Genomic DNA, 27,924 nt, shown 5'->3' on the forward strand with positions numbered 1-27,924 from the left:
ACTTTATGTCTTTTTGATTTGTCTCTGTTACTCTTGTCAGCACTTTTTTACTTTCTGGCACAAGATGTTCCAAACTAATCTTGTATTTTCTCTGTTCCAGCCCTAGAATGAGTAATTTTTCTTAGAAGCAGAGTTGGAACCACTGAGGAAGCACAGGTGAGCCCTCCCCAGGACACACTCGCTAGTCCCCAACAGAAGAACTGTTGCTGCATCCATTGAGGTACCAAGAAACTAGCAAAGGGCCTTCTGGCTGTCTGGGGACAGTCCTCATGTGGTCCCTGGCTCAGCCTCAAGGGTTCTGGATTAATTTGTCTGCAGCCTCTGTGCTGTGTCTCTAGATCGGGGCTCTGTGGGAAGGGCCCTGGGAGACCCAGCAGCACAGGGTGTCTCGTCTGCCAAACGTCCCTCCCTTCTCCCACTCTGACACTCAGGAATGGGGTAGATGGCATGTCCAGGCAGTGCCAGGCCACCTCATTGTCTCCTTTGAGATGGGCCCAGAGGGCCTTGGGGGGCGAGTGTGAAGCTGGGTACCTGGAGCCTGAGGCTGACTGTCCCTTCCTGTGTCTTGGAGGAGAGGCCTTGGGGCCCAAGAAACCCCCCAGGGCCTGATCTCTGGGCACACATGCAGGGAGGGAGGGTCTGTGGGCTGATTGGGGCATTGTAATGAGACGTTGAGCACCACTGCACAGGGGCCTCGTCAGTGGATCATGGTCAGAGATGACCTAGCCATCAGGACCTGGTCAGTTGGGACCAAATCAGCAGGGACCTGGCTAGGGGGTGGCCTCCTCAGTGAAGGCCTCACCAGTGGGGATCTGGTGACCTAGTCATTGGAAGCCTAGTCAGTGGGGATCTGGTCAGTGGTGGCCTTATTAGTGGGGTCTGATCGGTTGGAACACAAATAATAAAAAACTGGTCGGTGGGGTCTATTCAGTATATTAGGGGTCTGGTCAGTGTGGGGCCTTAGTGGCTTGGAGCCTGGTCAGTGAGGGCCTGGTCAGAGGGGGCTCAGTCAGCTGGGGACTGATCCATGGAGAATTGTTCAGTAGGGGTGAGGTGAGCGGCAACCTGGTAAATTGTGGTCTTGTCAGTGGGAACCCAGTCAGTGGGGTCTGGTCCGTGAGGCCTATTAATAGGGGCCTCTTCCTGGTTATGGAGACATGGCCAGTGGGGACTTGGTCAGTGGGACCTGGTCAATGGAGGAGTGGTCATTAGGGGCCTTGTCAGTGGGTACCTGGTTTGGGGGGCACCTGGTCAGTAGGAACCTGGCCAGTTGGCCGCTGTGTGACCTTAGGCAGGGGGTTTGTGGAGCCTCCTTGCTTCCATGTGTAGGAAGGTGAGTCAGGGCACCCTGGAGCGTTGCTGGAAAGAGAATGTGAGACGATGTGTTGAATTCAGCACTGCTTGGCAGACTTCCAACTTTACACACAACCTGGGTTCCACCTAGAGAGGGTGCCAGCCCGCTCTACTCTGCTCGGCGCCCCTCCTCTGTCTGCATCCCCAGGACCACACTCGGTGGGGAGGGCAGAGATTGGGGAACACCTGTGGATTCTCTAATCCTGGCCCTGGGCCCTGGTGGTGATAGTGATGAGGACCTGGGTGCACCTGTGAGTGGAGCAGCTAGGCCAGGCCAGAGAAGCAAGACAAATACACCCATATACACATAGACACATGCATGCATAAACACATTGCATGCACACATGGGAGTTCAGGGGATAGAGGACACTGATTCTGGGCCCTCTTGACCCAAGCAGGCTCCCGTTGTGGTGTGTTGTGTCACCCCACGATGTCACTGTTGCTGAGCCCCCATTGCCTATGTGTTGTGGAGCAGTTAGAGACACAGCAGTGTCTGTGAGTGGCTCTGCATGAAGGGCCATTTTCTAGGTGAGAGGCACATCTCAGCACAGCTCACTGATCAGACTTAGGTGAGTGGAACCTGCTCTCTTCTCTTCCTCCTGGCTTAGGGACAGTCGCTATCAGGTGGATGGTTTTGGCCTCTGGGCAGCTACTGAGGGTAAACCCTGAGCACTCACCAGGTGCCTGTTCTGTGTTGACAGTCATCTGATTCATCCTGGTAGCAATTCCATTCTGCATCTCCTCTGGACACCCACAGGACCACCAGAACAACCCCATCATGGCCCTGTCACCAGGCCCAGTTTGGCTCCATGATAACCAAGACGCAGGTCCAGAGACAACCGCCCTGCTTGATGCCTGCATCTGACCTCCCTTGGTGGGTAGTGATGAGCACAACATGGAAGAAGCCAGCGCAGCTTGCGGCCAGCTGCCCTACAGCCCCAGATGGCTGGGGACAAGGATTCCAGAAGGATGATTTTGGAGCTGTAGGATTGAATGACTGGCCTGCTGGGTTTTGGATGTTCATGTATCCTCTGAGTCCCATCGGTGTTTGTTTTTCTTTCAGGCAATTTTTCTTCTATTGGCTGGGAATGCTTACCCATTACCTGTACAATCATTGTACCTTGGAAGTAGTTAACTTGCTTTATAATTCAGAGGCTCATGGGCAGAAGGGACTGTATCCTTGTCCCAGATAAAACTTTGGGCTTTGGACATTTGCTGGAATGAGTTAAGATTTGGGGGACTGTAGGGAAGTCATCATCGTATTTTGCAACGTGAGAAAGACATGAGATTTGCATGGGCAGGGACAGAATAATATGACTTGGCTCTGTGTCCCACTGATGTGAAATTGTAATGGGAAATGTTAAAGGTGGTGGGGGCTGGTGGAAGGTGATTTAATGGTGGAGAGTGGAGGTTGGAAGGTGGGGGTGGTGGGGAGAATTGGGGGGAATTATGGTGGGGTTGGGGGTGAAAGGCAGGGGTGGGGGTAGATCCTTCACAAATGGTTAAATACCATCTCCTTAATGCTGTCCTTCTGATAGTTCTCTTCATAATTTTGTAGCTGTGAGATTGAATACTGGTCTGCTGGGTTTTGGATGTGCATTGGGCCTGTGGTCCCATTTGTGTTATTTTTCTGGGAAATTTCTTCCCTTTGGATTAAGAAAGCTTACCCAATGCCTGTACCATCATTGTACCTTGAAAGAAAAGAACTCCATTTTAACTTCAGGGACTCATAGGTAGAAGATACTGTAGCCTTGTCTCGGATGAGACTTTGAACTTTTTATAGTTGAGTTAATGCTGGAATGAGTTAAGGCTTTTGGAAACTTTTGAAAAGGCATGATTGTGTTTTACCCTGTGAGAAGGACATGAGATTCGGAAGGGTCAAGGTCGGAATAATATGGTTTGGCTGTGTTTTGCTAGAAAAACTCATGTGGAATTGTAATCCCGAATTTTGGTTGTGAAGCCTGGTGGGAGGTGATTTAATCGTGGATGGGAGGTGGGTGGGGGGGTAAGGAGAAAGGGGTGGGGAGGAGTAGGCTGGCGGGAGGGTGGTGGGTAGTAGGAAGGGGGAGTAGCCTGCTGCACAGGTAGAGGCTCATGGAAAACCTCTACTAGGGCAGTGCACCTGTGGCTTTGCTGCTCTCATGGCTGGGCTGGTGTTGAGTGCCTGTAGCTTTTCCATGCAGAGGGTGGGAGCTGTTGGTGGGTCTATGACTGGGGTCTGGAGGATGATGGTATCCTGTGTGGGAGCTCCAAGCCCATATTTTCCTTCCGCACTTCCCTAGGAGAGGTTTTCCAAGAGGCTCTGCCTCTGCATCAGGCTTCTGCCTGGAAACAGTGGGAGTTGGGGGTGGGGGGCGAATCCTTCACCAATGGTTAAGCACCATCTTTCTGATGCTGAGCTTGTGATAGTGAGTTCCCATGAGATCTGGTTGTATAATAGGGTGTGGCACCTCTTTCCTCTCTCTGTCTCGCTCCTACTCCTGCCACATGAATCATCTCATTGCCCCTTGACATTCTAATATGATTGGGTGGCTTCCTGAGTCCTCCCAGATTCAGAAGCAACTATGTTTCCTTACAGCCTGCAGAATCATGAGATTCTTTATGATCATAGAGAAAATTAGTACTGGAAAGTGGATGTATGAAATGTCTTCAAGGCCTTTTCCCTGTTGTCTTGGCAATCAGCACTCAGCTTCTTTTCATTCAAGTATCTGAAGCCTTGAATTTTCCCCCTGAAAATGGACTTGCCTTCGTTTACCACATTGCCAGGCTGCGACAAGATAGCTGATAAAGTAGGAGCAGGTTCAGAAGGGGGTAGCAGACAGAGGTTGGGAGAGTTTGAAGGGCTTTGAAGACAGGAAAATGAGGAAAAGTTTGGATCTTTGTAAAGAATTGTTAAATACTTGTGATCAGAAGGCTGACAGGAAAACGGTCAGTGAAAGCCAGACTTAGAAGGTCTCAGATAAAAATGAGGAACTTATTGGGAACAGAAGCCAAGGTTACCTTTGTTTTGCTGTAGCAAGGAATGTGGTGGCACGGTGACCCTGCCCTGGAGATCTGTGAAACTTTAAACTTGAGGGTGATGACTTAGTACATATTTGGTGGAATGAACTTCTAGGAAGCAAAGCTCAAGAGGTGTCCTGTCTGCATTGAACAGCCTGTGCTCTGATGTGTGACTGAGGAAATGACCTCTGGATGGGACTTACATTAAACAAGTCCCAACTCTTACATTAAATAAGAAACAGAACTCAGAAGTTTGGAAAATTTGCAGCCTGGCCAAGTGGTCAAAAAGAAAATCTGATTTTCAGGGAGAAAATTCAGGAAGGCTGCTTCAGAAATTTGCATAAAAAGGAGCCCAGTGCTAATAGCCAAGACAATAGGGAAAAGGCCTTGAAGGCATTTCATAGAACTTTGCAGTAGCCCTTCCTGTCACAGGCCCTGGGGCCTAGGAGAGAAGAATGGTTTCCTGGGCCAGTCCCATGACCCCCCTCTATGTGCAGCCTCAGGGCACTGCTGCCTGCATCCCTGCAGCGCCAGCTCCAGCCATGGCTGAAAATGCACAGATGCAGCTTGGGTCACTGCTTCAGAGAGTGCAGGCTAGAAGCCTTGGTAACTTCCTCGTAGTGTTAAGCCACTGGGTGGACGGATCTTGAGACTAGAGGCTTGGAAGCCTCTCTGTAGACTTTGGAAGTTGTATGGAAATGCCTGGGTGACCAGAAAAAAGCATCCCAAAAAGGCAGAGCCTCATAAGAAACCTCTACTAGGGCAGTGCAGAAGGAAAATATGGGGTTGGAGCCCCCACACTGGAGGCCACCATCATGCAGACCCCAGATTCGTAGACCGACCAATAGCTTGTACCATCAGTCGGGGAAAACTACAGGCACTCAACACCCGCCCAGCCCATGAGTGCAGCCGTGGGGCATAAACCCTGCAAAACCAAAGGTGCAGAGCAGCCCAGGGCCTTCAGAGCCCAGCCCTCACGTCCCTGTGCCCTGGATGTGGGACAAGGTTTCAGAAAGGATGATTTCGGAACTGTAGGATTGAATGACTAGCCTTCTGGGTTTGGAGTTTCATGGGGCCTGTAAGTCCTGTGTTTTGTTCTTTCTGGCAAAATTCTTCCTTTCGGCTGAGAATGCTTACGTAACATTGCCTGCACAAGCATTGTACCTTGGAAGTAGTTAACTTGCTTTATTGTTCAGAGGTTCATGCACCTAAGGGACTGTAGCCTTGTGTCAGATGAGACTTTAAGCTTTGGACATTTGTATAAATGCTGGAATGATATAAGATTTGGAGGGGCTGTAGAGAAGGCATCATTGTATTTTGCAATGTGAGAAGGACATGAGATTTGGGAGCCAGGGACAGAATAATAAAGTTAAAGGTGGGGCCTGGTGGAGGGTGATTTAATCATGGTGGAGAGTGGGGGTTGGAAGGTGGGGGTAGGGAGAATGAGGGGATTATGGTGGGGGTGAGGGGTGAAAAGTGGTGGTCGGGGGTGGATCCTTCACAAATGATTAAACACCACCTCCTTATTGCTGTGCTTATGATAGTGAGTTTTCTTCATGATTTTGGAGCTGTGAGATTGAATGGATACTGGCCTCCTGGATTTTGGACTTGCATTGGGCCTGTGGTCCTATTTGTGTTTTTTTCCTGGGAAGTATCTTCCCTTTTGATTGAGAAAGCTTATCCAATGCCTTTACCATCATTGTACCCTGAAAGAAAAGAACATCCTTTTAAATTCAGGGACTCATAGGCAAAAGGGACTGTAGACTTGTCTCAGATGAGATGTTGAACTTTTTACTTTTGAGTTAATGCTGGAATGAGTTAAGACATTTGGAAAGAAACTTTTGAAAAGGCATGAATGTATTTTGCTCTGTGAGAAGAACATGAGATTCTGGGGTATCAGGGTCAGAATAATATGGTTTGGCTGTGTTTATTTACAAAACTCATGTGAATTGTACTTCTTAGTGTTGGAGGTGGGACCTGGTGGGAGGTGATTTAATCATGGCAAGAGGGGGTTGGGGTTGGAAGGAAAAGGGGTGGGTAGGGTGGAGAGTAGGTTGGCAGTAGGGTGGTGGGAGGGTGGGGGGTAGTAGGAAGAGGGAGTAGTCAGCTGTAGAGGCAGAGGTTTGTGGAAAACCTCTACTAGGACAGTGAACCTGTGGCTTTGCAGGCTTCAGCCCCCATGGCTGCTCCCATGGGCTGGGCTGGTGTGGAGTGCCTGTAGCCTTTCCATACTGAGGGTGCGAGCTGTTGGTGGGCTTATGAATCTGGGGTCTGGAGGATGGTGGCCTCCTGTGTAGGGGCTCCAAGCCCATATTTTCCTTCTGCACTGCCATAGTGGAAGTTTCCCAAGAGGCTCTGCCTCTGCAGGAGGCTTCTGCCTGGAAACAGTGGGTGGTGGTATGGGCGGTGGTTCCTTCACCAATGGTTAATCTTCTTGATGCTGATCTGATAGTGGGTTCTCTTGAGATCTGGTTGTATAACAGGATGTAGCACCTCCTTCCTCTCTCTGTCTTGTTCCTACTCCTGCCATATGAAATATCTCATTGTTGCTTGGTCTTCTGGTATACTTAGGAGGGCCCTGATGAGTGTGGGCCTCGTCAGTGGACCTAGTCAGTTGGGACTTGGTCAGTGAGGCCTATTTATTGGGGGCATGGTCAGCAGGGGTCTGCTTAGAGAGGGTCTCATTAGGGGGATCTAGTAGTGGGCATCTTGGTGAGTGGGGACCTAGTGGCAGCCACTTGTTCGGTGTCTGGTCAGTGTAAAACTAGGCTGCAGGACTTTGTCAGTGGAGACCTGGTCAGCTGGGGCTTAGTGGTGGCCTTGTCAGCATGAGCTGGGTCACTGGTGACCAGGTCAATGGGTGCTATTCAGTGGAGGCCTGGTCACATGGGACCTAGTCAGCAGGGCCTGGTGGCCATGTCCTCATCAGTGAGGCCCTTGTCAGTGGGGCCCTGATCAGGGCAGCCTGGTCAGTGGAACCTGATCAGTGGGGGCCTGTTAAGAGAGAGCGTGGTCAGTGGTGGCTTTTGTAGCACTGGTCTGTGGGTGACCTGGTCAGCAGGGATCTGAGCAGTGGGTGCCCATTCAGCGGGGCCTACTCACTAGGGTCATAGTCAGAAGTATCTGGTCACCTTGGGCCTGCTTAATAGGGGCCTGGTCAGTGGCAGCCTGTTCCCCGGAGGCTTAGTCAGCAGGACCTCATCTGTGGGGCCAGGCAATGGGGTCATGATCGGTGGAACCTAATCAATGAGGCCTTGTCAGTAAGGACCTGGTCAGTGAGGCCCTGGTGTGTAAGGTCCTGGTCAGTCAGTAGGGTCCTGGTCACTGTGGGCCTGGCAGCAGGGCCTGGTTAGTGGGGCATGGTCATGGGGTTCTAATCAGTGAGGGTGTGGTCAGGGAGGACCTGATGTGTGGGATCTGGTCAGCAGGGACCTGGTGCGGGGGCTGCTGAGCACTGCTGGGAGATGCCAGGTGTGTAATGCACGTTATCAAAGGCCCTATGGACAGCTCGGATGGGCCAGTGATGCCCAAAAGCCCAGTCAAAAGTGGACAAAGCAGGTGTTTGGATGGACCTGGGAGATCTTGCTCAGAGATTTTGACAGGACAAAGGCAAAGGAAGGGCCAGAGTGGCCGGTGAGATGATCACAGTCTATGGGCTGCACGGAATGGAGGAAGCCAGGGAACAGGCAGGGTGGGCAGCTGGGGTGCAGGGAGAGGAAGGTACATGCTGGGAGGTCAGATCCTGTCAGTGCTGTGGGGGCGTCAGGTGGGGTGGGCTCCAGTTGCACCCTCAGTGCACTGGGCAGGTCTCAGCCCAGGCTCCCTGCGCCCTGGCCGAGTGATGCGGTCACTCCCTGGGGGACTTCTGTCGGGCCCCAGCCACCCACCCTGGGCAGTGCTGTCCCATCTCAGGACTGGACTTTCTCAGATCCTGCAGAGGGCACAGCCTCCAGCCCAGGAGGGGCAGCCCGAGCTCTCCATGGGCCTGGAGCATCCCCTGCCAGCCCTGGGCTCCCTCTTCTTCCAGGTCCCGCGTTTCCAGTGTCAGCCAGCAGGGAGGCCCCGTCCTCCCTTCCCTATGTGTCTCCTGGGCAGAAACTTGCGGCGGATTGGGGCAGGGATGGTGCTTCCCTCAGGCCCATTTAGGGAGGGGACTGACTCCCAGCCTGGCACAGGTCCTCAGCTCTGCCTTGGTTGCCTTAGAGTGAGAAGGATCATTCCTGAAGGTAAAGGTAAGAGACTGTCCGTGCTGTGTGGGAGGCTGGTCTAGGGATGGAGGACTTAACAGTTCCTCCCAGTCTGTCAGGCCTGGGCAGCACCGTCCTGTCTCAGGACTCAGAAAGTCCAGTCCTGCGATGGGACGGTGCTGCCCAGGGTGGGTGGTCGGGGCCTGACAGCAGTCCCCCAGGGAGTGACCACATCACCCAGGTGGGGTCCAGAGAGCCTGGCCTGAGACCTGCCCAGTGCACTGAGGGTGTACCTGGAGCCCACTCCACCTGATACCCCCACAGCCCTTGCAGGCTCTGACTTCCTAGCAGGGTCATTCACTCATCTGGGGCAGGGGAGTTCGCCGCCCTCAGCAGCCTCCATGAAGGCCGTCCCCCCAGCCCCCCGCCCCCCACCTACACATGCACAGAGCTGGAAGGTCTATCCCCACCACCACTCCAGAGTGCGAGAAAGGGAGAGGCAGTGGGATGGGGACTCTGTGCTTCGCACGTTGGCTGAGCAAAGAGGGCCCATCTCCATCCCAGCCTTTGTCAGGGAGAGAAGGGGCTTCCCAGGGCAGACATTATCTATTCTTCACCAGGATACCCAGGGTCAAGACTTCTCCCACTTCTGAACTCAGGGTCCAGCACTCTCCCACCCAAACTTCCACTATTTTGTGACACATGAAGTTATTCGGCTGTGGCACTTCCTGGAGCCTGCATGGAGATGTTCAGCCGTGTGACATCTCTGCAAACCTTCTCCCTATAGTTGCATAAAATTTGAGGTGGACAGTAAGCAGTGGAAAGATGGGTTGAACCTTATTTCAGAGTGGGATCTTCATAGGTTTTTCTCATCTTGTTTTTAGAATTTTTTGTTGTTTGTGTAAAGATGGTATTACGGAAACATAAGGTTCAGTGAAGGAACTCAGGATGAAGGTGGGCTTACAGCACCGCTGTCAGCCTCCCTCCATGTCCTGTCGCTTCTAGAAGCCAAGCCCACACCAAGCACAGCACAAATAAAAGCCATCACCCTCTTATGAATAAAAAACCATATATATTGTGGAATATTAAATGTTCTGCGTGTACTAACATGAGAGAAAATACTTTTTCTCTACATAGAGTGAATTTTTTCTTGGGGACTTGTTTTTCTCTAGGGAAGGCTAAAAAGGAATTTGTGACTGACCAAATTAGATACCTTCCTGAAAAAGACAGTGCCTTGGGCAGTGGTGATGGTGGCTGGAAGCACCGGGTGTCTTCGGCCGGTGCTGAGGGGGACTGACTGGGGATACAGCTTTCTTGGGGAGCAAGAGTTGGGGATGTCGCAGGCCCAATTGCTCATTGTTGCACCGGACACTTTTCAAGGGCTGCTGATCTCTGATTTGTCTGTCTCTGTTGGGATGACTCTGGTTCTTGAGAGTGGCTTGTTGACTCCTGGCTGCATAGCTCAGCATTCTGCTGTGTTCTGAGTAGAACGGGTGTCTGTGGTTGCAGGGAAACCCACAGACTGGGGCTTGAAACTGCTGTCTTTGCTGATTTACCTTCGAGGCATGGCGCGCATGGCAAAGTGACATTTTCTCCTCCAGGATCTGTCCAACTGCTGTCGTGAGCCTCTCAGCTTCAGCACTGCTGCCGTACATGCATGATCTGTTTTTTACTGTTTTTTGGCTCTCAGCAGTGACTGGTGCTGGCTTCCTTTCTTTCTTTGAAAAAATCCTCTGAAAAAATTGCTTGATGTTTTCTCCAAAGTGGCTTATTGAAGGAGGCTGTTTCTTTGATGGCAGTAGCTGGACGCCTTCATTCTGACGGGTGTCTTCCGTTTTCCTGCCTGGGGTAAGTTGAGGAGTCCTCAATCCTTGAAACATTTCTTCACGTTTTTCTAAGTTGGGCTTCCTAGAGTTCTCCCTCTTGTGAGTAGGGGGAAACATTGGGCTTTGGCTCTTGCATGAGCCTTGACAGTTTGGGTTCCTGGGCTCCTTGTGCCCCACGTTACTCCTTCTGGCTGACATGAGGTCACATAGCTCTTGGGAAGCCTGCATGTTCCCAGTAGGCATGCTCTGGAGATGGCCCTGGGGCACTTGAGAAGCCAAATTCTCTGAAGCATGGGGCACAACAGATGCTTGCCCATCTGGAAGGAGCACAACAGCGGCAGAAACTTGAGGCTGGGTCTCTGACTTCGTGGCCATTCCAGGCTCAAATTCACTAACAGCCTCCTCCATGAGACACAGCTTTCTTGGGTCTTGGGAGACAGACATTCTAGGGAGTAGAGAGCTTTTGCTGGCGCCTGGAGCTTTGAAACCACGCACATCCTCACTTGTGGCTTGGAGGTTTGCTCTCATACAGGTTCCCAAGGGGACTGTGGGTTGTGGCACTGCCTCCCTGGTCTCTCCAGCCCTTGGAGATTGGGCTCCTAAGCTCCTGCTCTGCTGGGTGCTGCCTGTGAGGCTGTATGTGAGGGGCTTAGATGGCCACCTGCCCTCCTTTCCAGCTGTAGGAGCCTTCAAGGACCCATGATCATTCCAAGATGGGATCCCTCGCGGGGCCCTCTGGAACTGCTTACAGGCAGGTGAGGAGGCCTGAAGCCTCTCTGGCATGTGAACAGATGGTTTGGTCAGCACCTGCTTTCTCAGACTTGCCATTGGTGGCTCTCCAAGGAACGTGGCCACCTCAACTTTTGAGCCAGCCCCAGATTCGCAGGTGTCTGAGGAGGGACCAGGAAGCTGTATAAGGGACAAGGATGAAACCTTTTCCAGTTGAAAGCACTGAATGGGCTTGAGGACCCTGAGGGGTAGACCCCACCTGTGTTTGGCCCAAAACCTCACAATATGGGCTCCCAGCACCTGCTGAGTACACGGCTCAAGGAAGGAAAGCACCTGGGCTGTGTTCACACAGGCTTTCCTACTTTTCGGGGCTGCTAGATTGCTGGTTTTCATGTGGGTGTTGGATACGGGAAAAGCCTGGTTGACAGCAAGCCAGGATCGACGCACACTCACGGGGATCAAGCCCTCGTTGGTCTGGCCCAACTTTCTGCCCATGTGGGCTTTCAGGATGTTTTCTATATGATTCCTCTCTGTGCGTCTTAATAAATCACTTCCTGAGTCACTCCTCAAGGGCTTCCTCAGGTTCCTTTCTGACTCCTCAGAGGTCGCCCCCAGAACCTTCCCTGGGAAGCTTTCCATGTCCCTGGATAGATTTTGTGGGGTCTCACCCAGAATTTGCCCCAGATGTGGGCATGGGTCCCTCTCTAGCTGGAACTTCACCGTCTCTGCCTCCTTGCTGCTTTCACCTGTGGACGTGGAGGACTGCCAGGGCCTGGGTTTGCCCTTGGCCTGACTTGTCCCCGGCAATTCATCCTGAAGCTGCATCAGATCCAGAGACTCTTGGATCCTTCCACGTTGCCCCATGTGTTGCTCCAGTTGTCTCCAGAGTTCAGGACTGACTGGAAAGTTCTCAGGCAGAATGGATGTCAGTCTTTCCTGGGGAAGGTTAGGAGTGGGGACACTAAAGATGTCCTGAGATTTTTGGACGCTAGAGGGTAAAGCCAACCCACCTTCTAGTTGTTTCCTCAACAAAGGCCTTTCAGGGTGCTGAGTTTCAGGTAGGGAGAGAGCTTGCACTTTATTCTGCGACGCAGGGCAAGCTACTCCAGTGTTCTTCATCGGGGATGGAAAAGCAGGAGATAGGACTGGGAAAGAGGATTGAAGATGGGCCTGAGCCTCGGCCTGAGCCATAGGTGTGGGCCGGAATTGGGGTGTGGATGAAATAAAGGGTTGGGACTCAGGCCCCAGATGGGACGGGCTGGGCCTGGAAAAGCAGTGGGGACATTGTAGTGTCCCTTTGGCGGGAAAGATGATCTTGCTGGACTGACGAGTTGAAGTCGCACCAGGTTCTGGTAGTCTCCTGCGACCCGGAGAAGGCAGAAACTTGACTGTTTGAGCCGCCAAGGCCTGAGATGGCTGGGACAGAAGCCGCCAAATCCTCACGTGGAGACAAGCTTTGAGGGACGGTGTCCAGTGGAAGTGCCACTGAGTCACAGTGAGATGGTGTTAACAGAGTGGAGTCCCGCAGGGGAGGAGCAGTGAAGCCTTTCGGAGGAGGTGGAGAGCAGGCCAGAGGATCAGGGGTGTGTGGTGGGTGAGGGAAAAGTACAGGTGGCTCGGGTGAGGGGCGTTCTAGGAGAAGAGAAGGTTCTGGTGGCTGGGAGGCACTTAGGGAGGAGACTGAGGTGGTCATTGGGCCTGGTGGTGGGGTGGAGGCCAGATCCTGAGGATGCTTGGTTCGAGGATCCGGGGAAGCTAACGGGGAGACAATGGGAGCAGCGTCTTCCATAGGCTCATGAGAGGACCGGGAGGCTCCATCAGGTGCTCTTTTGCCCACCTCACCTGGGGGGTCTGGGCCAGAGAGCTGACCAAAGTCACCTTTTGCAAGGTGTGGCCCCAGGAGGCTGCAGGAGACAGGAGGCACAAGCTGCAGCCAGGAGCAGATGGGTTCGGAGGGCAGAGTGGGCGCTTGGGCCACAGCCCCTCCACCACGCCACACCCTGACCACCCAATTCTCCTGCTACCCCTCACCCCAGGGCTTTACTCCCATCCTCTGTCCCCCTGGTCTCCCCATCCCAGGTCAGCTCCAGGCTGCCTGTGGCCCTGGGGTCACGTCCCAGCCCTGGTAGGAAGGATGCAGGGAAGGGGAAGTGCCTCACCTCTGCAGTTGTGAAAGCAGGTCCCAAGTCTCCTCCAGGCCTCTCGGGCACTCTCTACAAGCTGGAAATCAGGAGACCGGGTTAGGGCAGTGAGGGAGGGGCTTGGGATCTCACAGGAGGCTGAGTGTATGTTTCTTTAGGGAAGACCATGGGGAATTAGACCCTGGAACCCACCCATCTGTGTCCAAAGCCACATGGCCCTGACGGTAATAGCAAGGCATAGAGGACAGGGCTTTGTCATTCACAAAGGGCTTCCACACACAGACCCTCCACCCCCACGGTCCTCACAACTGCCCTGTGAGGAGAAAGGACTGGGGTGGTCTCAAAGAGGAATCAGCCTTAGCAGAGTTGAACAGCTGTTCCCAGGGAGCGGGAGGCCCCTCAGTCCCCTCCGCATCCAGGCAGGCATTGGTCTCCCCAGGACACACACACTGCCCCCTGCTGGGTAACGCTCAGTCCCTGGCCCACCATGGCTTCATTCCGGCACAGAATCTGAGAAGGACCCAGGGTTCTGATTTCCTTCCTAGGAGCCCCTACCTCAGGTTTCTTCAACTGACTTCTTCAGAGTCAGTTCCCTCCCGGACAGATGAGATCAAATTAACTCTAGTGTGCCCTGGCAGAGCCTTACCTCTCAGACTGTGGTTTTTCATCCTGCCTCTGGGCCTCCCCCTCCGCCCTACTGGACACTGGGAGACAAGATGACGCTGGGAGACAAGAAATGGTGAGGAGCTAGGACCGGCTCTCCCTCTCTGCCCCCAGCCCAGCCGCAGCACGCTGCACTCATGAACCGCATGGCTCTGTCTGTCTTGCTCAGGGAGCTCTGTGTGCTTCCTCCCACTCATGTTTAAATGGATGATAAGCTGCTTTTCTTAGAAAAACAGGAAGAGGGGGTCGGGTGCGGTGGCTCACGCCTATAATCCAAGCACTTCGGGAGGCCGAGGCAGGTGGATCACCTGAGGTCAAGAGTTTGAGACCAGCCTGGCCATGGTGAAACCCCATCTCTACTAAAAATACAAAAATTAGCCAGGCGTGGTGGCGGGCGCCTGTAATCCCCAGCTACTCAGGACGCTAAGACAGGAGAATAGCTTGAACTCTGGAAGCAAAGGTGGCACTGAGCCGGTATCGCTCCATTTCACTGCAGCCTGCACAAAAAATATAATAAATAAAAATAACACACAAACACACATGCACACACACAGGGATTTTCAAAATTTTTAGAATTTTTTGTTGTTTGTGTAAAGATGGTATTACGGAAACAAGGTTCAGTGAAGGAACTCAGGAAAAGGAAAGGGAATTTTGTCTGCACCTAGGCTATCCTATAGTGGCTATCCTATAGGATCCTATAGGATCTAGAGGACTGGGGAGAGCTGTGTTCCCGCTTCTCCTTTCCTCTCTAATGCTCCCTTATATGGAGTCTTAGCAAAGCTTCCTCTGTCCTCGATGTCAAAGGAGATTTCAGAATATTGCCTGGGCTCCTCTTCCTGTGTTGCCATGCCCTCTGAGTCTCGCCCTGCCCACCTCTGCACTCTGTCCTCATTGCCTCACTTCCATGCTCCTCTTGGGGACACTTGCACAGCTTGCTGCCCCGTGAATGCTCCACGTCCCCTTTTCAGTTCCAGGTTGTTCCTCTGCTGGAAGAGCATGTGCCTCGCCCGGCCTCTTTGTCTGGACACCTTCTTTTCTTTAAGAATCCACCCAGGAATGGCTCCTGACACTTCCAGGTCTGCAGAAAGCCATCCCCGGCCCCTTCCTCACCCAGCCTGAGTGCTGTGCTCCCCTGCAGTGCCCACACAGTTCCCGGTGTGAACGGCTGACATCCCGTTCACATTGACCTCCCATACTGCACCCTGAGCTTGTGAGCTCTGTGACAGCAAAGGGCTTATGTGAAGGGCGTTTGGCACCTTCCACATGGAGGTGAACCCATTTACCTTGTTAATTCCATTTGCTCCCACCTCTTAGGTACCTGCATATTCCTATCCTTCAGATTTCCTAGCACTGGGCATTATAACAGCATTTCTTAAAATGGGGTCCCCAGTCCAACAGCATCAGCATCACATGGGAATTTGCTAGCAATGCAACTTTTGGAGCCCTCCTTGGACCTCTAGGATCTAAAACTCTGCAGGTAGGTGCAGCGTTCTGGGCTTTCATAATCCCTCCAGCTGACACTGAGGCGGGCTAGTGTTTGAGAACCATGGCCTCCCAGGAAGTCATTGCTCATGAGATTGTTGATTCCCTGAGGACAGTAACTGGTTATTTTCAATCTGGAAAAGAAAAATAGTAACTGAGGAAATGATAAAGAAAATTTTTACTGTAGAAGAAGAATTTTCTGACTTGATATTTCAAATATGTGCCTTCCAAAGAAGGCCTAGCTTTGTACATTTAAAAACAAGGTTGATTCTGTCTGGCTCAGTCTACCCCAGATGTGGTTTTGCTGAAGAGCAGGTGTTTGGAAGAGATAGCCTTACCAGGTGCCCTCCACTGCTCAGATTCTCTGCTTCTAGAATATTCTGTGTACTATGAAATAAACATAAGCTAGAGAGCAGGGCATGATTGCTAGGGGAGTAAAAAGATGGTTTCTGCTTTGCAGGATGAAAGTATTCATGGATGGATGGTGGTGTTGATTGCATAAAAATGTGAATGTATTTAATGCCACCAATCTGTGCAGTTCAAGATGGTTAAAATTATCAATTTTATGTTATTTATGTTTTACCACATTTTGAAAATAAAAATAAAAAGATAAAGCTAGAACCTAAAAATGCCCAGGTAACAATAAAGCTGGCAGAGTAACGTATAGGACTACCCATTCTATTTAGAGCAGCCCAGCAAAGCAGAACCCCCAGAGAAACGGGGGATAAGAAAAGTGAAAGATTGTTATTTCCAAAATAACCACCTATAAGGTGGTCTTCCTAGTGGGAAGTGATTGTTCCTTGGCTCTTTTGTTTGTTTGTTTGTTCGCAGGGTTTTTGTTCAGTTTGAATTCATATGTGGGAGGATGTCATAGTCTTTGCAGGCCTTTGGATTCTTGAGAACTTAATCAGGCCAAGCTGTTCATGTGTAGTAGGGTGCTCAAATTCATCCTTCCAACAAGGGACTGTTGGGTACCAGTATGGTGCCAGCCCCGTGCTGGCAACAGGGATGAAATGCCCAGTGAGGGCCACATCCTGGCTCACCTACCAGGCCATGGGCTCAGCTCCACAGCTGCCTGTGAAATTTGCTTTCAGGGGCAATTTGTAGAGATTGTAGCTGAGGTTTGGGTGGCAACCTGAGATGCAGTCCAGCTTTGTCATCAAAAGTCACTTGATGAGAGGCTCCAAACAACACCTGGAGCCCATGACCCAGCAACTTCCAGATGTTGAGTTGGGACAGGGGATGGGCTTGTCTGCTCCAAATGAATGCCCTGGCCAGAAAAAGTAAACTACGGAGGCACTCTTGAAAGAGGGTGTTAAGGAGCAGTGAGCCCCCTTCCACCTCCACCAGGAAACGTCCCCAGGACAGACAGCTGCTGACCTTTTTCTGGAAGCTCTGGGCCTCAGAAGGTTGCTGGTTCCTGCCTACTTGCTCCCAAGGCATATTCTTGATCAGAAAGGAAGGAAGTGCATGGGTGTGGGGAGGAGGGGCAGGGAAGAAGTCACAGGAATGCCCACAGCAGAGGTCTTTGGGGACGCTGGGCTATCCCTGGTGGCAACACTCTTGGGGCTGGCGCTGGGTGAGGACGGCCTCACAAGCACCCTATGCTGTGACTCCAGCCCCCAGGATCCTCCTCAGGGTACAGAGAAGGAGCTCAGTACCCTGATACTGTCTTTTCCCATTGAAGTCACAGAATTTTACAACTAAAGAGAACTTCCAGATGATTTGAGTCAACCACACTCTTTTGGGGGCTGGAAGCAGAAATGAAAAGATTTAGACAAAATTACACAGTTCAATTATTAACAATTCAGACTAAGTGTAAGGCCATCTGACCACAACTGAGATCCCCTGATGCTACTCTACTAAGTGTATTATACTGTGGTGTGTATGCATGTGTGTGTGCACATGTGTGTGAATATGTGTCAGGAGTACATGTATATACATGTGTATTGCGTAAGGGTGTGAATATGTGTGCATTTGGGTATCTGTACATAAGTGTATGTGTATAGGTGTGTCTGGTGCATACATGTTCATTTGTATAATGGGTTTGTGTGCATGTACATGTGTGTGTATTGGGCATGTGTGTAATTCTATGTGTTTGTGGATGCACATACATGTGTATTTGTGTGTGCTTAGTGAGGGCTTCGCTGGCCATAATGGCTTGTTTTTCTGGCCAAGAGACTTGATTCTCCCTGATTCAGCCTTGAATGTGTATTTTCAAGGATCAGGGTGACTAACCAGGACATCCGGAGAACTTTCTTCTTCTCTGCCCCACCCATCCTGCCCATTCCATTCTTGGGTGTCAGAGGCTGAGGCTCTGGCCCCTGTGTGAGCCCCACAGGAGGTCTTCAGAGCCCTCAGGTTGCCTCACAGCTGGCAACCATTAGCATCTTTCTGTTTTCCAAGAGGGTGAGCCAGGGCTGCTCCCATCAATGACAAGATGCTGGGACCTGGATTCATGTGCAAGGAGAAACCAGGCACTGAGGGGCTGAGGGTCCAGCTGCTGCTGGGCTGGGAGTCAGCAACCTCTGTGCTTCCAAGGCTTACCCTTCCTGGCCATGGGCAGTGCCCCTTGGCTTTGCGGCAATTTGAGGCAATGAAAGTTTTTATTTCCTCTAGCTGCATTTTCTAGATATATTTTAATGTAGCTGTAATTATACAAAATGTTGAATTTTTTGTCCTGCTTTTAAAAAGATTTTAATTAGGTTAGATTAGAACCAAGGTGGGCGGATCACCTGAGGTTGGGAGTTCGAGACCAGCCTGACCAACATGGAGAAACCCCATCTCTACTAAAAATACAGAATTAGCCAGGCATGCTGGCGCATACCTGTAATCCCAGCTACTCGGGAGGCTGAGGTAGGAGAATTGTTTGAACCTGGAAGGCAGAGCTTGCAGTGAGCCGAGATCGCGCCATTGCACACCAGCCTGGGCAAAAAGAGCCAAACTCCGTCTCAAAAAAAGTAAATAAATAAATAAAAACGCCTAATACTTATTGAAAGTATAAGTATAGAAAAACTTTAATTATGTTAATTATGAGATTTTTAAACTGTATTACTGGAGAAAAGAGACCAAATCTCCTCGTAATACTTTTCTTTATCAATTTATTTAATGATAAAGATGAACATAAGCATTTGTGCAATTCAGTGTTTAAAGTTTGCCAAGGTATATGTATACATTTTTCCCAGAACTGATGCTGTGAGAAGCCCAAGCCATGGAGAGGCCCTAGGCAGGTGCTCTGGTCAACAGCCCAAGCTAAATGCCCAGCCAACACCAGCATCTGCGGCCAGCCGTGTGAGTGAGCCTTTGCAGATGTCTAGTCCCGTCAAGTCCTACAGATGTCTCCAGCACAGATAGAGCCTACAGATGTCTCCCCATGAAACCACACAGCCAAGTCCAGGCGGAAAATGTGAAAGATGTTTCTACAAAGCCACTGAGTTTCTGGGTGGTTTGTTTTACAGTAATAGAGTAATAGAAAACCAGAACAGTAATAGAGAACCAGAACAGTCTGTTCCTGCACTCTCCAGTGGTCCTCCTATGTTCAAACACTCCACTTAGCAAGCTTCATCACCCAACACCTGGACCTAATCACTCCGCAGGGTCTCTCACTGCAGAGTCATTTCTCAGGGTTACTGACGTGCTAGTCTCTGCTAAGATGCTCACCTCTTCACCTTCCCTTAGTGACTGGCTGCTCTGGTTGATGTTGGCTTTCCTTTCCTCCTGGAAGCCCTCCCTCATTACCTCCCTTTCCCTAACAATTCCAGCTCTTTGAGGTCAAGACCTCTCTCTTCCACCATGGTGATAACCTGCATATGTTGGGTGCTGCATAAATTCTAACTGTATCAAATCTAGGACCCAACCTGCACAGTTAAGGGATTTACCTTGAGAATCTTCCCAGTCTTCTTGCTAACATGGGCTACTTTTATTATAAAATCCAAAGAATTTCACAGTTGCCACTTTTGTCATTTTATGTCAAAAAGATGGTTTTAGCAACGACTAGGGAAGGGCACGTAAGAGTCCAGCATGGCACATGATCCAATTCCGATGAACTTAAAAGGAGCCTGCTGGAGGCTTTGTGGGATGAGACCCCATTGTCCACCTAGTTTTCTTCCTGCAAGATTATGGCGTCTATTCACTAAACACTTCTAACTATCTTTTATATTTTTTTCAGTGGGAACACGAGACTTTTGAAAAAACACAGATGATGAAACTATGTGCTCTTTCAGCCAATACAATGTGGGAAGTTTTTCTGTTTGTTAAAATAATTCAGGTCCTTACAGGGTAGCTTGGTGTAAATGTGGCCACAGACTCTCAGTTTGGGTCCTCTCATCTGGTCCTCCACCTTCCAAGGCCAGCACACCATTCCTGAAGCCCAGCTTCACACCCTGGATTTTACCCCTCATCCCTTGAGGACCCGAAGACAAACAGCCTTGTCAACACACTAGTGCTTTGTCTCACCTCAACTGCAAAGTGGCCATGGGGTCTTCACCAGCAGCTGGGGAGGATGCTCCAGAAACTGGCCCTGATAGCTTTGCCCTGTAACTTGACTGGATTGCAACCACTATGGGTGAGATAAACATGATCTCTAAGGCTCTTTTTCAGTATTGAAATTACATGTATGTCTGATCACTTTAAAGAAAAATGTGAATTTTTTCTTTATTAAAACAATTTTCCTTTGTCCTTATGGATCATTTGTCATATTTTGCTTCAATCAAGAGTTGGGTCAGACACAACCACTGGGCAGCTGACACGAGATCTGCACATTTGTTACTAGAAGAGCCAGAAGGCCACCCACTGTTTCTCCTAGTGAACCACTGGCAGAGCAGGTATGGCTTACAGCCCAGTTTCATGCTTGACTACTGATATGGTTTGGCTGTGTTCCACCCAAATCTCATCTTGAATTTTAGCTCCCAGAGGGACCTGATTGGAGGTAATTGAATCATGGGGGCAGGTCATTCCCATGCTGTTCTCATGATAATGAATAAGTCTCATGAGATCTGATGGTTTTATAAGGGGAAACCCCTTTCGCTTGACTCTCATTTTCTTTTCTTTTCTGCTGCCATGTGAGATGTGCCTTTCACCTTCCACCATGATTGTGAGGCCTCCCCTGCCATGTGGAACTGTGAGTCCATTAAACCTCTTTCTTTTGTAAATTGCACAGTCTTGAGTATGTCTTTATCAGCAGCACAAAAACAGACTAATACAACTACACAAAAAAGTCAGTGCATCAAAACAGAAAGAAGCCCCACCAGTACGTTTGAAATTACATTTTAAACAGGTAAAAATGTATATATCCTTTTAAAATGAAAATACAAAGTAAGTGAATCAATAATACAAATATGTTTATAGCAGTAATTAAAATAGAGGTAATATTTACCAATGTGAAAATATCACAGAATTCCAATCACACTTGGATCTTCAATGATTGAAGTGTGCATTTGACACAGCAGGGGCTGGTAGATTGAAGATCAGTTCCTCCTCTGGATGTGCCATCCTCAGTCGAGTCCTTCCTCATCACCATCCATCAGCTCACACAGTTGGGTAGCTGGCTGCTGTGGTGATTCCACAGTTGTTCCTCCGGTCTTTGGCCATCTTTATGTAGCCATCCATGCCCCAGTTTTTACCCCAGCTGAAAGGAGAGCAGGTTTTCCATTTCAGAGGCAGGATAAAGCACGTTGGGTTATTAACTTAAACAGTGTGCCAGAAGCCACAGGCTTAACATAAAGAAACAGGAGATGGTGATGTTCCTGTTCATCCCTTATAAATTCTTGAGTCAAAACCTGCATATCACTTCGATCCCACACCCAAAACTGTGACCTTTCACGGAACTGCAAAATCAGAAACAGAAAAAGGAAAGGATGTCTTTCCAGCCAGATATGCTTCAGAATTAAGAAAATGTTCAGAATTTAGACATGCAATGGGACAAATACTATATTAATATCCCCAGCATGCTTGTGACAGTATCTAGATGTTACAATCAATCATTAATATTCTGTGTTCTGCCTAAGGGGGATGAAGACTTCTGGGATTTCAGAAACGTGATTAAGGGCTTCTGGTATGTAAACATTGATTGCAAAAAAGGATTCCCTTTTGAATTTCAACTGTAAGTCTTTCTGGCCATTTATACCTGTTCTTCACCAGCCAATATTTGTTATCCCAGTCTGCTCCTTCATAGCCGTAGCCAACCACCAGCATAGCATGATCCAGGCCTTCAGAGTCACAGCGTGGCTCAAAATAAATTTCTGAGAGAATAAAATGAAGGCTGGGTGAGAAGTTCCCGAGGACACCTGACAGTAACCCACCCTGTCACCCACAGGGAGGGAGGCAACTCTAAAATCAGTGAAATGACACACAGTCCAGATCAGGCTTAACAAAATCTATTGTTACCAAGGCTAGGGAATTAGGCTCTCATCCACAACTAGCAGAAATAGAAATTAGCATAAGTCCCTCATAAAAAAACTTTCTTACAGGCATAAAAGACCACTCATTTTAAGCTTGTAATTCTACTCTAGAATATCAATCTTGAAAATAGCACAGAACACCAAAATCCTTGAATCAAAAGGCTCTTTTCAGATTTGATCACAAAAAAAACTTTGGAAAAATTCTAAGAATACAACAATTAGAGAATATTTAAGTAGATTAAACTATACATAACATAGCTATTTATAAAAAGTTATGAAGTACATGTATTCATGGACATACGTTCAATGTAATATCAAATGGAAGCATTAGGTATGATTATTGCGTGTATAGAGTCCATCATGCTGGTATGTCATGGTGGTTTACTTTTTTTCTGCAATAATTTCTATGAAGAAAGATGCTTACCTTTTTTTATAGAACTGGAAGGAGACATGGCTTGCATCAACAGCAACAGAGATGGGTCCCACAGTTGCCACTGCCTTCGCCAGGTCCTTCTCCCATGAAGGTATGTCCACAAAGCCAGTGTCATTAGCAACAGAATACTTGGGATTGTACCTACAGGTTTTAACCTTTTAAAGGTTAAGAGGGAGGAGACTTGATTACTACCATCCTTCTCCTGGGGAACATGAGTCGGAACCACAACACTCAGCAGTTTGCAGCATAGAATTTCCAAGTCAACATTCTTACAAATCAACCAAGGAAGTGAAATGTAATTATTAATAGTTAATTCGAAACGGAAAATTAGCTCAGTTCTCTTCAGTGAGACCCCTAGGTTTACTTTCCATAAGATATTTTTCACACTGGAGACGTATATTATATGTAGAATGGTTTGTATATTCTCCGTGTTACATAGAAGCAAGAACAGCTGCATGTTAACCATGTAATCACAGAACTGTGCAAAGGCTATAATTTATAATGACAATACTGACAGTTTGCAGATAGAGATTCCACTATCTAAAATGGGAATTCTGAAAAGTGTCTGTTATCTCTGAAAGTGTCCCAGTAAAACAAAGCAGGAATGGCAGCAAGAAAAGGAGCTCCATTTACCTTTCCTTCATATGGATAGGAGGCCTCAGAGTCCAGGTCTCCGTTCTCCTGAACATACCAGAAGGAAGTATCCATGAAGCCACCATTGCAGCCCTCATTGCTTTGAGGCCCAGAGCTACCAGATTCTGCTCACTCAGTGAGATAAGTTTGCCTGTTTTCTAGAACATCTGCCCTTCCAGCATACCAGTTGTACTAAAAGCCCAAGAGCCACAATGACCCTGAAAAGAGAATAAAAAAGCTGATATCCACACACACTCACACACACACACACACACACACAGAGCAAGACTTTTAACAACAGCTCATATATCTAAATACTCCTTTAAAAAGTGAACTGCATGTTGCAGCACAGTCTAGCATAGCTCAAATGTCAATTGCTTCTTGGCTTTCCTGGGGTGATGGGAGGTCTGAACCTAACACAGTCTCACCTGATCCTTCACAGGACTCATGTAGCCTTTCTCTCTCCAGTTCACAGATGTGGGGATCTCAAGAAGCAGAAGTTCCTGGAACTCTTTCCCCTTCCTGTGCTTCTGGTATTGAAAACCATTCATCACCTGCCTGAATTCTTAATTAGTCTTCAAGGAAAAGTAAATAAAATGTTAAAAAGCAAGAGATTGATTTGGTAAAGAACTGAGGAGAGGAAGCACAGAGTTCAGCAGTCCACAGCACACTCACCATGTCTCCAAAGGCGTTCATGGCTGTTGTGAAGCTGTGTTTCCCTTGGCTGTATTCCTGATTGTGCTGCTCAATCATCTTCATGTTCTTCTCCCACACTGCTCTCCTCCATCCTTCTTCATTCTAAAGACAAACATGTAACTGATGCTCTTTATTTCTAATTAAATCCCAGCCTATGCTAACCAAGTGAATCTTCAGACAGAGATGTAAGAGTAACCATGGCAGGGGAAGGCTTGACACCTCTGGGAGATGTTCTCCAAGCTGAGACACAACAAGGGTGTATGCCCATATCGTGCTCATAATCGGTGCTATTAAGTTACTGCATTAGGTTATTGGTAAGAGCTGGCCTCTAGAAGCTACTTTCTGGCCGTATGATCCCAATAGCAAGGTCCATCTCTCTGGGGTTCCCCTGGACAGTTTCAGATGCCACCAACCATGCCATATAATCTCTTGTGCTTTGCCTTCCACTTGGTCCATTGTTCATCTAAACTGGTCACGTGTTACAGCAGCTGAGGCAATAGGCAGCCAGGAAGAGTGAAGGGTTCATGTTTCAAAAATCTGGGAAGGGAAAAGAAATGAGGATCTGATTAGACCAATCCGAAAAAGTCATCTTACTGCCCGCTGAGAAACTAGGGCCACCATGGTAGAATAAAAATATTTAAATTATTCTCCCATGCATTTACCTAAGGACTGTGGAAGAGGCCAAGGATCTGGTTGGAGAAAAACAAGGCAAGTGGAAGTATTGGATGGACTCACCAAAATGAAAAGCAGCCTGTCCAGAGCTGTAGGAGCTGAAACAGTTTTATGGGATGATAATTTAGGCTATGAAAAGGATAGGAAGGTACCTTATGGGCGAGAAGTTAAAGGCAACAACCAGGAAACCGTTGGCCCAGGTTTTGTACCAATTGTGCTGAGGTCATCCAGGCAAAACCTCACTAATGAAGACATCTAATTTCAAGAAGGGACAAAGGGATCCCCAATAATTGGGAAGTCACTTCACACCTTGTTCTTGGCTAATACATAGCAGAAGGTGAAGTATGTTTTCCAAACACCCCTTGTAATGGAAACAGTTCTTAAATGTCTTCCCAGGAGAAACTGGGAAGGAGAGCACCTATCTACCGCCGCTCCCGCAGTCCTGCAGTCCTGCAGGGGCCAGTCCTGCCAACACTCCAACTCCCCTCATAGAGCATAAACCCAATCAGGTGGCCGAACCGCCAGAAGCCAGAGTCCCCAGTGTCTGCGCCCACACAGGGGTAGGCAGCTTCCCGGGCTTTGGGCTGGGGACCCAGGCCAGGTCCCCTGCCTCTTGCTTCTGCCCCCCGCTCATGCTCACTGTGGCCCCAGGAGGCGGGTGGTGGTGCAGGGAGCAAGCGGCGCCTCTGCCTGATTTGCCCGGGTCGAGCCTCCCTGTCCCACCCCACCAGCCCTGGGAATACTGCGGCCTGGCACTCCTGAAAATCCCTCACTCAGAGCTGAAGGACTTGCTGGGTCCCTGATGGCCCTTGTCCAATCTCAGCCCACTGGGGTCTCAGCTGCAGTAGCCACAGGTGGACAGGCACAGTGGGCAGGTGCCGAGTCCAGGAGTCTCCTGTCGCCTAAGGCCGCCCGAAAGCAGCTAATTGACCTCTTAAGGCCCTTAGGGCCCCCTGTCCCCTTGCCGCCCAGGCAGGCCCGTCCCAACCGTTTGCCCGCGCTGCGATTGGCTGCGCCAGCCGCTGGGCGGGGCCTTCCGGCGGGCTGACTCCTGGCATGTGGAGCAGCTCAGTCCACTTGCCTCAGTGGAACCGGGGGAGGGGAGCTGGGGGCTACGAAGAGAAGGGTCGGAGGTCTCCCTGGAGGGTTCGGATCAACTAAGTACCCTATTTAATGCCCTGGGCGGGTGGTTCATGAAAAGAAGTTTACAGGAGCCCTGTGTGCATTTTCAGCCTAACCCTGCTTTTCCCTTAGGCCTAGAATTGTTTATTAAAATCTCCTGCAGGGCCGAGAGCCAGAGGACTCTAGCCCAGTGGTTCCTGTTTAGTCCACAGCAAAGAAGGGGCCGGTTGGAAGAACTCACAGCCCGCAAGCAGAAGCCTTATCTCCCAATTAAGGGTATAGAAGAATCTGGGCATGTTGCTGGTAGCTCATGCCTGTAATCCTAGCACTTTGGGAGGCTGAGGCAGGCAGATCACTTGAGCCCAGTAGTTCGAGACCAGCGTGGGCACCCTGGCGAAACCCCGTCTCCACTAAAAATACAAAAATTAGCCGAGTGCTGTGGCCCGCGCCTGTGGTCCCAGCTATTCGGGAGGTTGAGGCACGAGCATCCCTTGAACCTGGAAGGTTGAGGCTATAGTGAGCCGAGATCGCACCACTGCACTCCAGCCTGGGTGAGAGGAGACCCTGTCTCAAAAACAAAACAAAACAAAAAACAGCAAACAAAATACAACTGGTAGGAAAACGCACCCTCAAAACACATGATGAGATGGTCAAGACCAGACCCTAGGAGGGTGGGGACTGGCTGGGTGGGTATCCAGAGACCATGGGCGTTTCATAATGCATTGTTTCCAGTCTTCTCCACTCAGCGATTCTTCTTCCCCTGAAGTCTTGCATTAAGTAAGTGAATGAATCAATCATCAAGAGTTAATGAAGCTCTGACTTTGTACATATTGTCCTTTGCTTGGTACAGTTGGGGACTGCCTTAGAAACAATCTCCAGGTAACTTTTCCAACTGCTTTTGTGAGGCCCAGTTTTCCATTTTAAAATCTAAGATTAACTCAGTAATCTTGCTTTTACAGCAAGTGGGCATGGAGCCTGACGGATATATTTAAACTAAGTTATGGACAAGCTGCTTGGTGCATTAGATAGCACAGGAGATAACCTTGTGGGACATCTCCCCACATTCGTAATATCCACCCCTAAGTCTATAATCAATAAATGCTTGTTTGGAGGCCATAGAAACTCTTCCCGAGATCTGACCTGTGTCTTCTGCCATCTGCCTGATTACTCCCCATAGAATAGGAAAACACTGTGTAGGAGATACTGTGAATAGAAATATGAATATAGGTCGGGTGTGGTGGCTCGCATCTGTAATCCCAGCACTTTGGGAGGCCAAGGTGGGCGGATCACCTGAGTTCAGGAGTTTGAGACCAGCCTGGCCAACATGGCGAAACCCAGTCTCTACTAAAAATACAAAAATTAGCCAGGTGTGGTGGCAGGCGCCTGTAATCCCAGCTACTCAGGAGGCTGAGGTATGAGAATTGCTTGAACCCTGGGAGGTGGAAGTTGCAGTGAGTGAGATGGCACCATTGCACTCCAGCCTGGGCAACAGAGTGAGACTCTGTCTCAAAAAGAAAAAAAAAAATTACAAAAATTAGCTAGGCAAGGTGGTGGGCACCTGTAATCCCAGCTACTCAGGAGGCTGAGGCAGGAACAACTGCTCAAACCTGGGAGGCGGAAGTTGCAGTGAACCAAGATCACACCACTGCACTCCAGCCTGGGCAGCAAGATCAAAACTCCATCTCAAAACAAACAAACTAAATAAATAAATAAATAAACAAGAAGATGGATATGTTGATAGAAAAATAAAAGACATGAAATATACAACCTACAAAATAAAAATGATCAATAAACTCTAAAAAGTTTACCTCACTCATAAAAATAGAAATTAAAACAAAGAAGAGGTCTTTTTTTCCACCAAACTGATGAAGTTGAAAAGACAATACTATCTTGTGTTTGTCAGAATAAATTAAAAAGAACCCTCTTATCACTGATGGTAAAAGTATAAATTTATGCAACCTTTCTGGAGGAAAACTTCAATATGTATAAAAAGATTTTTTACCCAGTAATTTAATTATTTGGAATTTCTGTTGGGAAAACAATCAGAGAATCATGTATTTATGACCTAGATTGTTAATCTCAGGTTGTTTTGTTTTTCAAAAAGTTGGGAGCCATCAAAAGGATAGTAAGGGAATATTATAAACAACTCTACACACATAAAATTTATAACTTAGATGAAATGGACTAACTTCTCAAAAAGCACAGTACTCTAACTCACCCAATATAAAATAGATAATTTGAAAGGCTAGTTTCAGGGCTCAACTATTAGAAAATAGAATTCAAAAAAGAAATCTCCAGGCCCCGATGCTTTCACTAGAAAATTATACTAAATGTTCAAAGGTTATTCAATCTCTTCCAGAAAAGAGAAGAGGAAGGAACATTTTTCAATTCATTTTATAAAGTCAGCATTACTTTGATACAAAAACCAGACAATGATAGTAAAACTGACCCAATAATCTCATAGACTGTTCTTTTGGATAAACATAGAAACTGACCTTTCTGTTCTTAAAGCTTGAAGCTTACATTTGTTTTATATGAATTCCTTCCTCAGGAAAGGAACTTCAGACCTCTCAAAAAGAGTATTAGAGA

General features: G+C 48.8%; 1 protein-coding gene, 1 long non-coding RNA gene and 1 pseudogene across 6 annotated transcripts; 1 reads left to right on the forward strand and 2 right to left on the reverse strand.

The window, feature by feature from the left end:
• The first annotated feature begins 10 nt into the window (after positions 1-10).
• On the forward strand, positions 11-23,455 carry LOC115935780 (uncharacterized). 5 transcript variants are annotated; one of them, XR_004071379.3, is made up of 5 exons: positions 11-156; positions 15,214-15,376; positions 18,567-19,945; positions 20,095-22,303; positions 22,794-23,455. It is a non-coding gene; the product is annotated as an uncharacterized lncRNA (long non-coding RNA). The 5 variants fall into 5 exon arrangements; XR_010130261.1 differs by lacking the exon at positions 11-156 and having other exon boundaries at positions 14,489-15,376; positions 20,095-20,500; positions 21,387-22,303; XR_010130260.1 differs by lacking the exon at positions 11-156 and having other exon boundaries at positions 14,489-15,376; positions 18,567-18,672; positions 19,550-19,945.
• Positions 9,593-13,961, reverse strand: LOC115935779 (putative spermatogenesis-associated protein 31C1). The gene is given in 4 exon segments (XM_055350900.2): positions 9,593-12,350; positions 12,352-12,999; positions 13,255-13,315; positions 13,883-13,961. Coding segments are annotated over 4 exon segments (3,336 nt in total). The 5' UTR covers positions 13,905-13,961; the 3' UTR covers positions 9,593-9,745.
• LOC101146317 (procathepsin L-like) lies at positions 20,704-24,067 on the reverse strand (annotated as a pseudogene).
• Positions 24,068-27,924: the final 3,857 nt, after the last annotated feature.

Source organism: Gorilla gorilla, chromosome 13 (genome assembly GCF_029281585.2).
Source record: "Gorilla gorilla gorilla isolate KB3781 chromosome 13, NHGRI_mGorGor1-v2.1_pri, whole genome shotgun sequence".
NCBI lineage: Eukaryota > Metazoa > Chordata > Mammalia > Primates > Hominidae > Gorilla > Gorilla gorilla.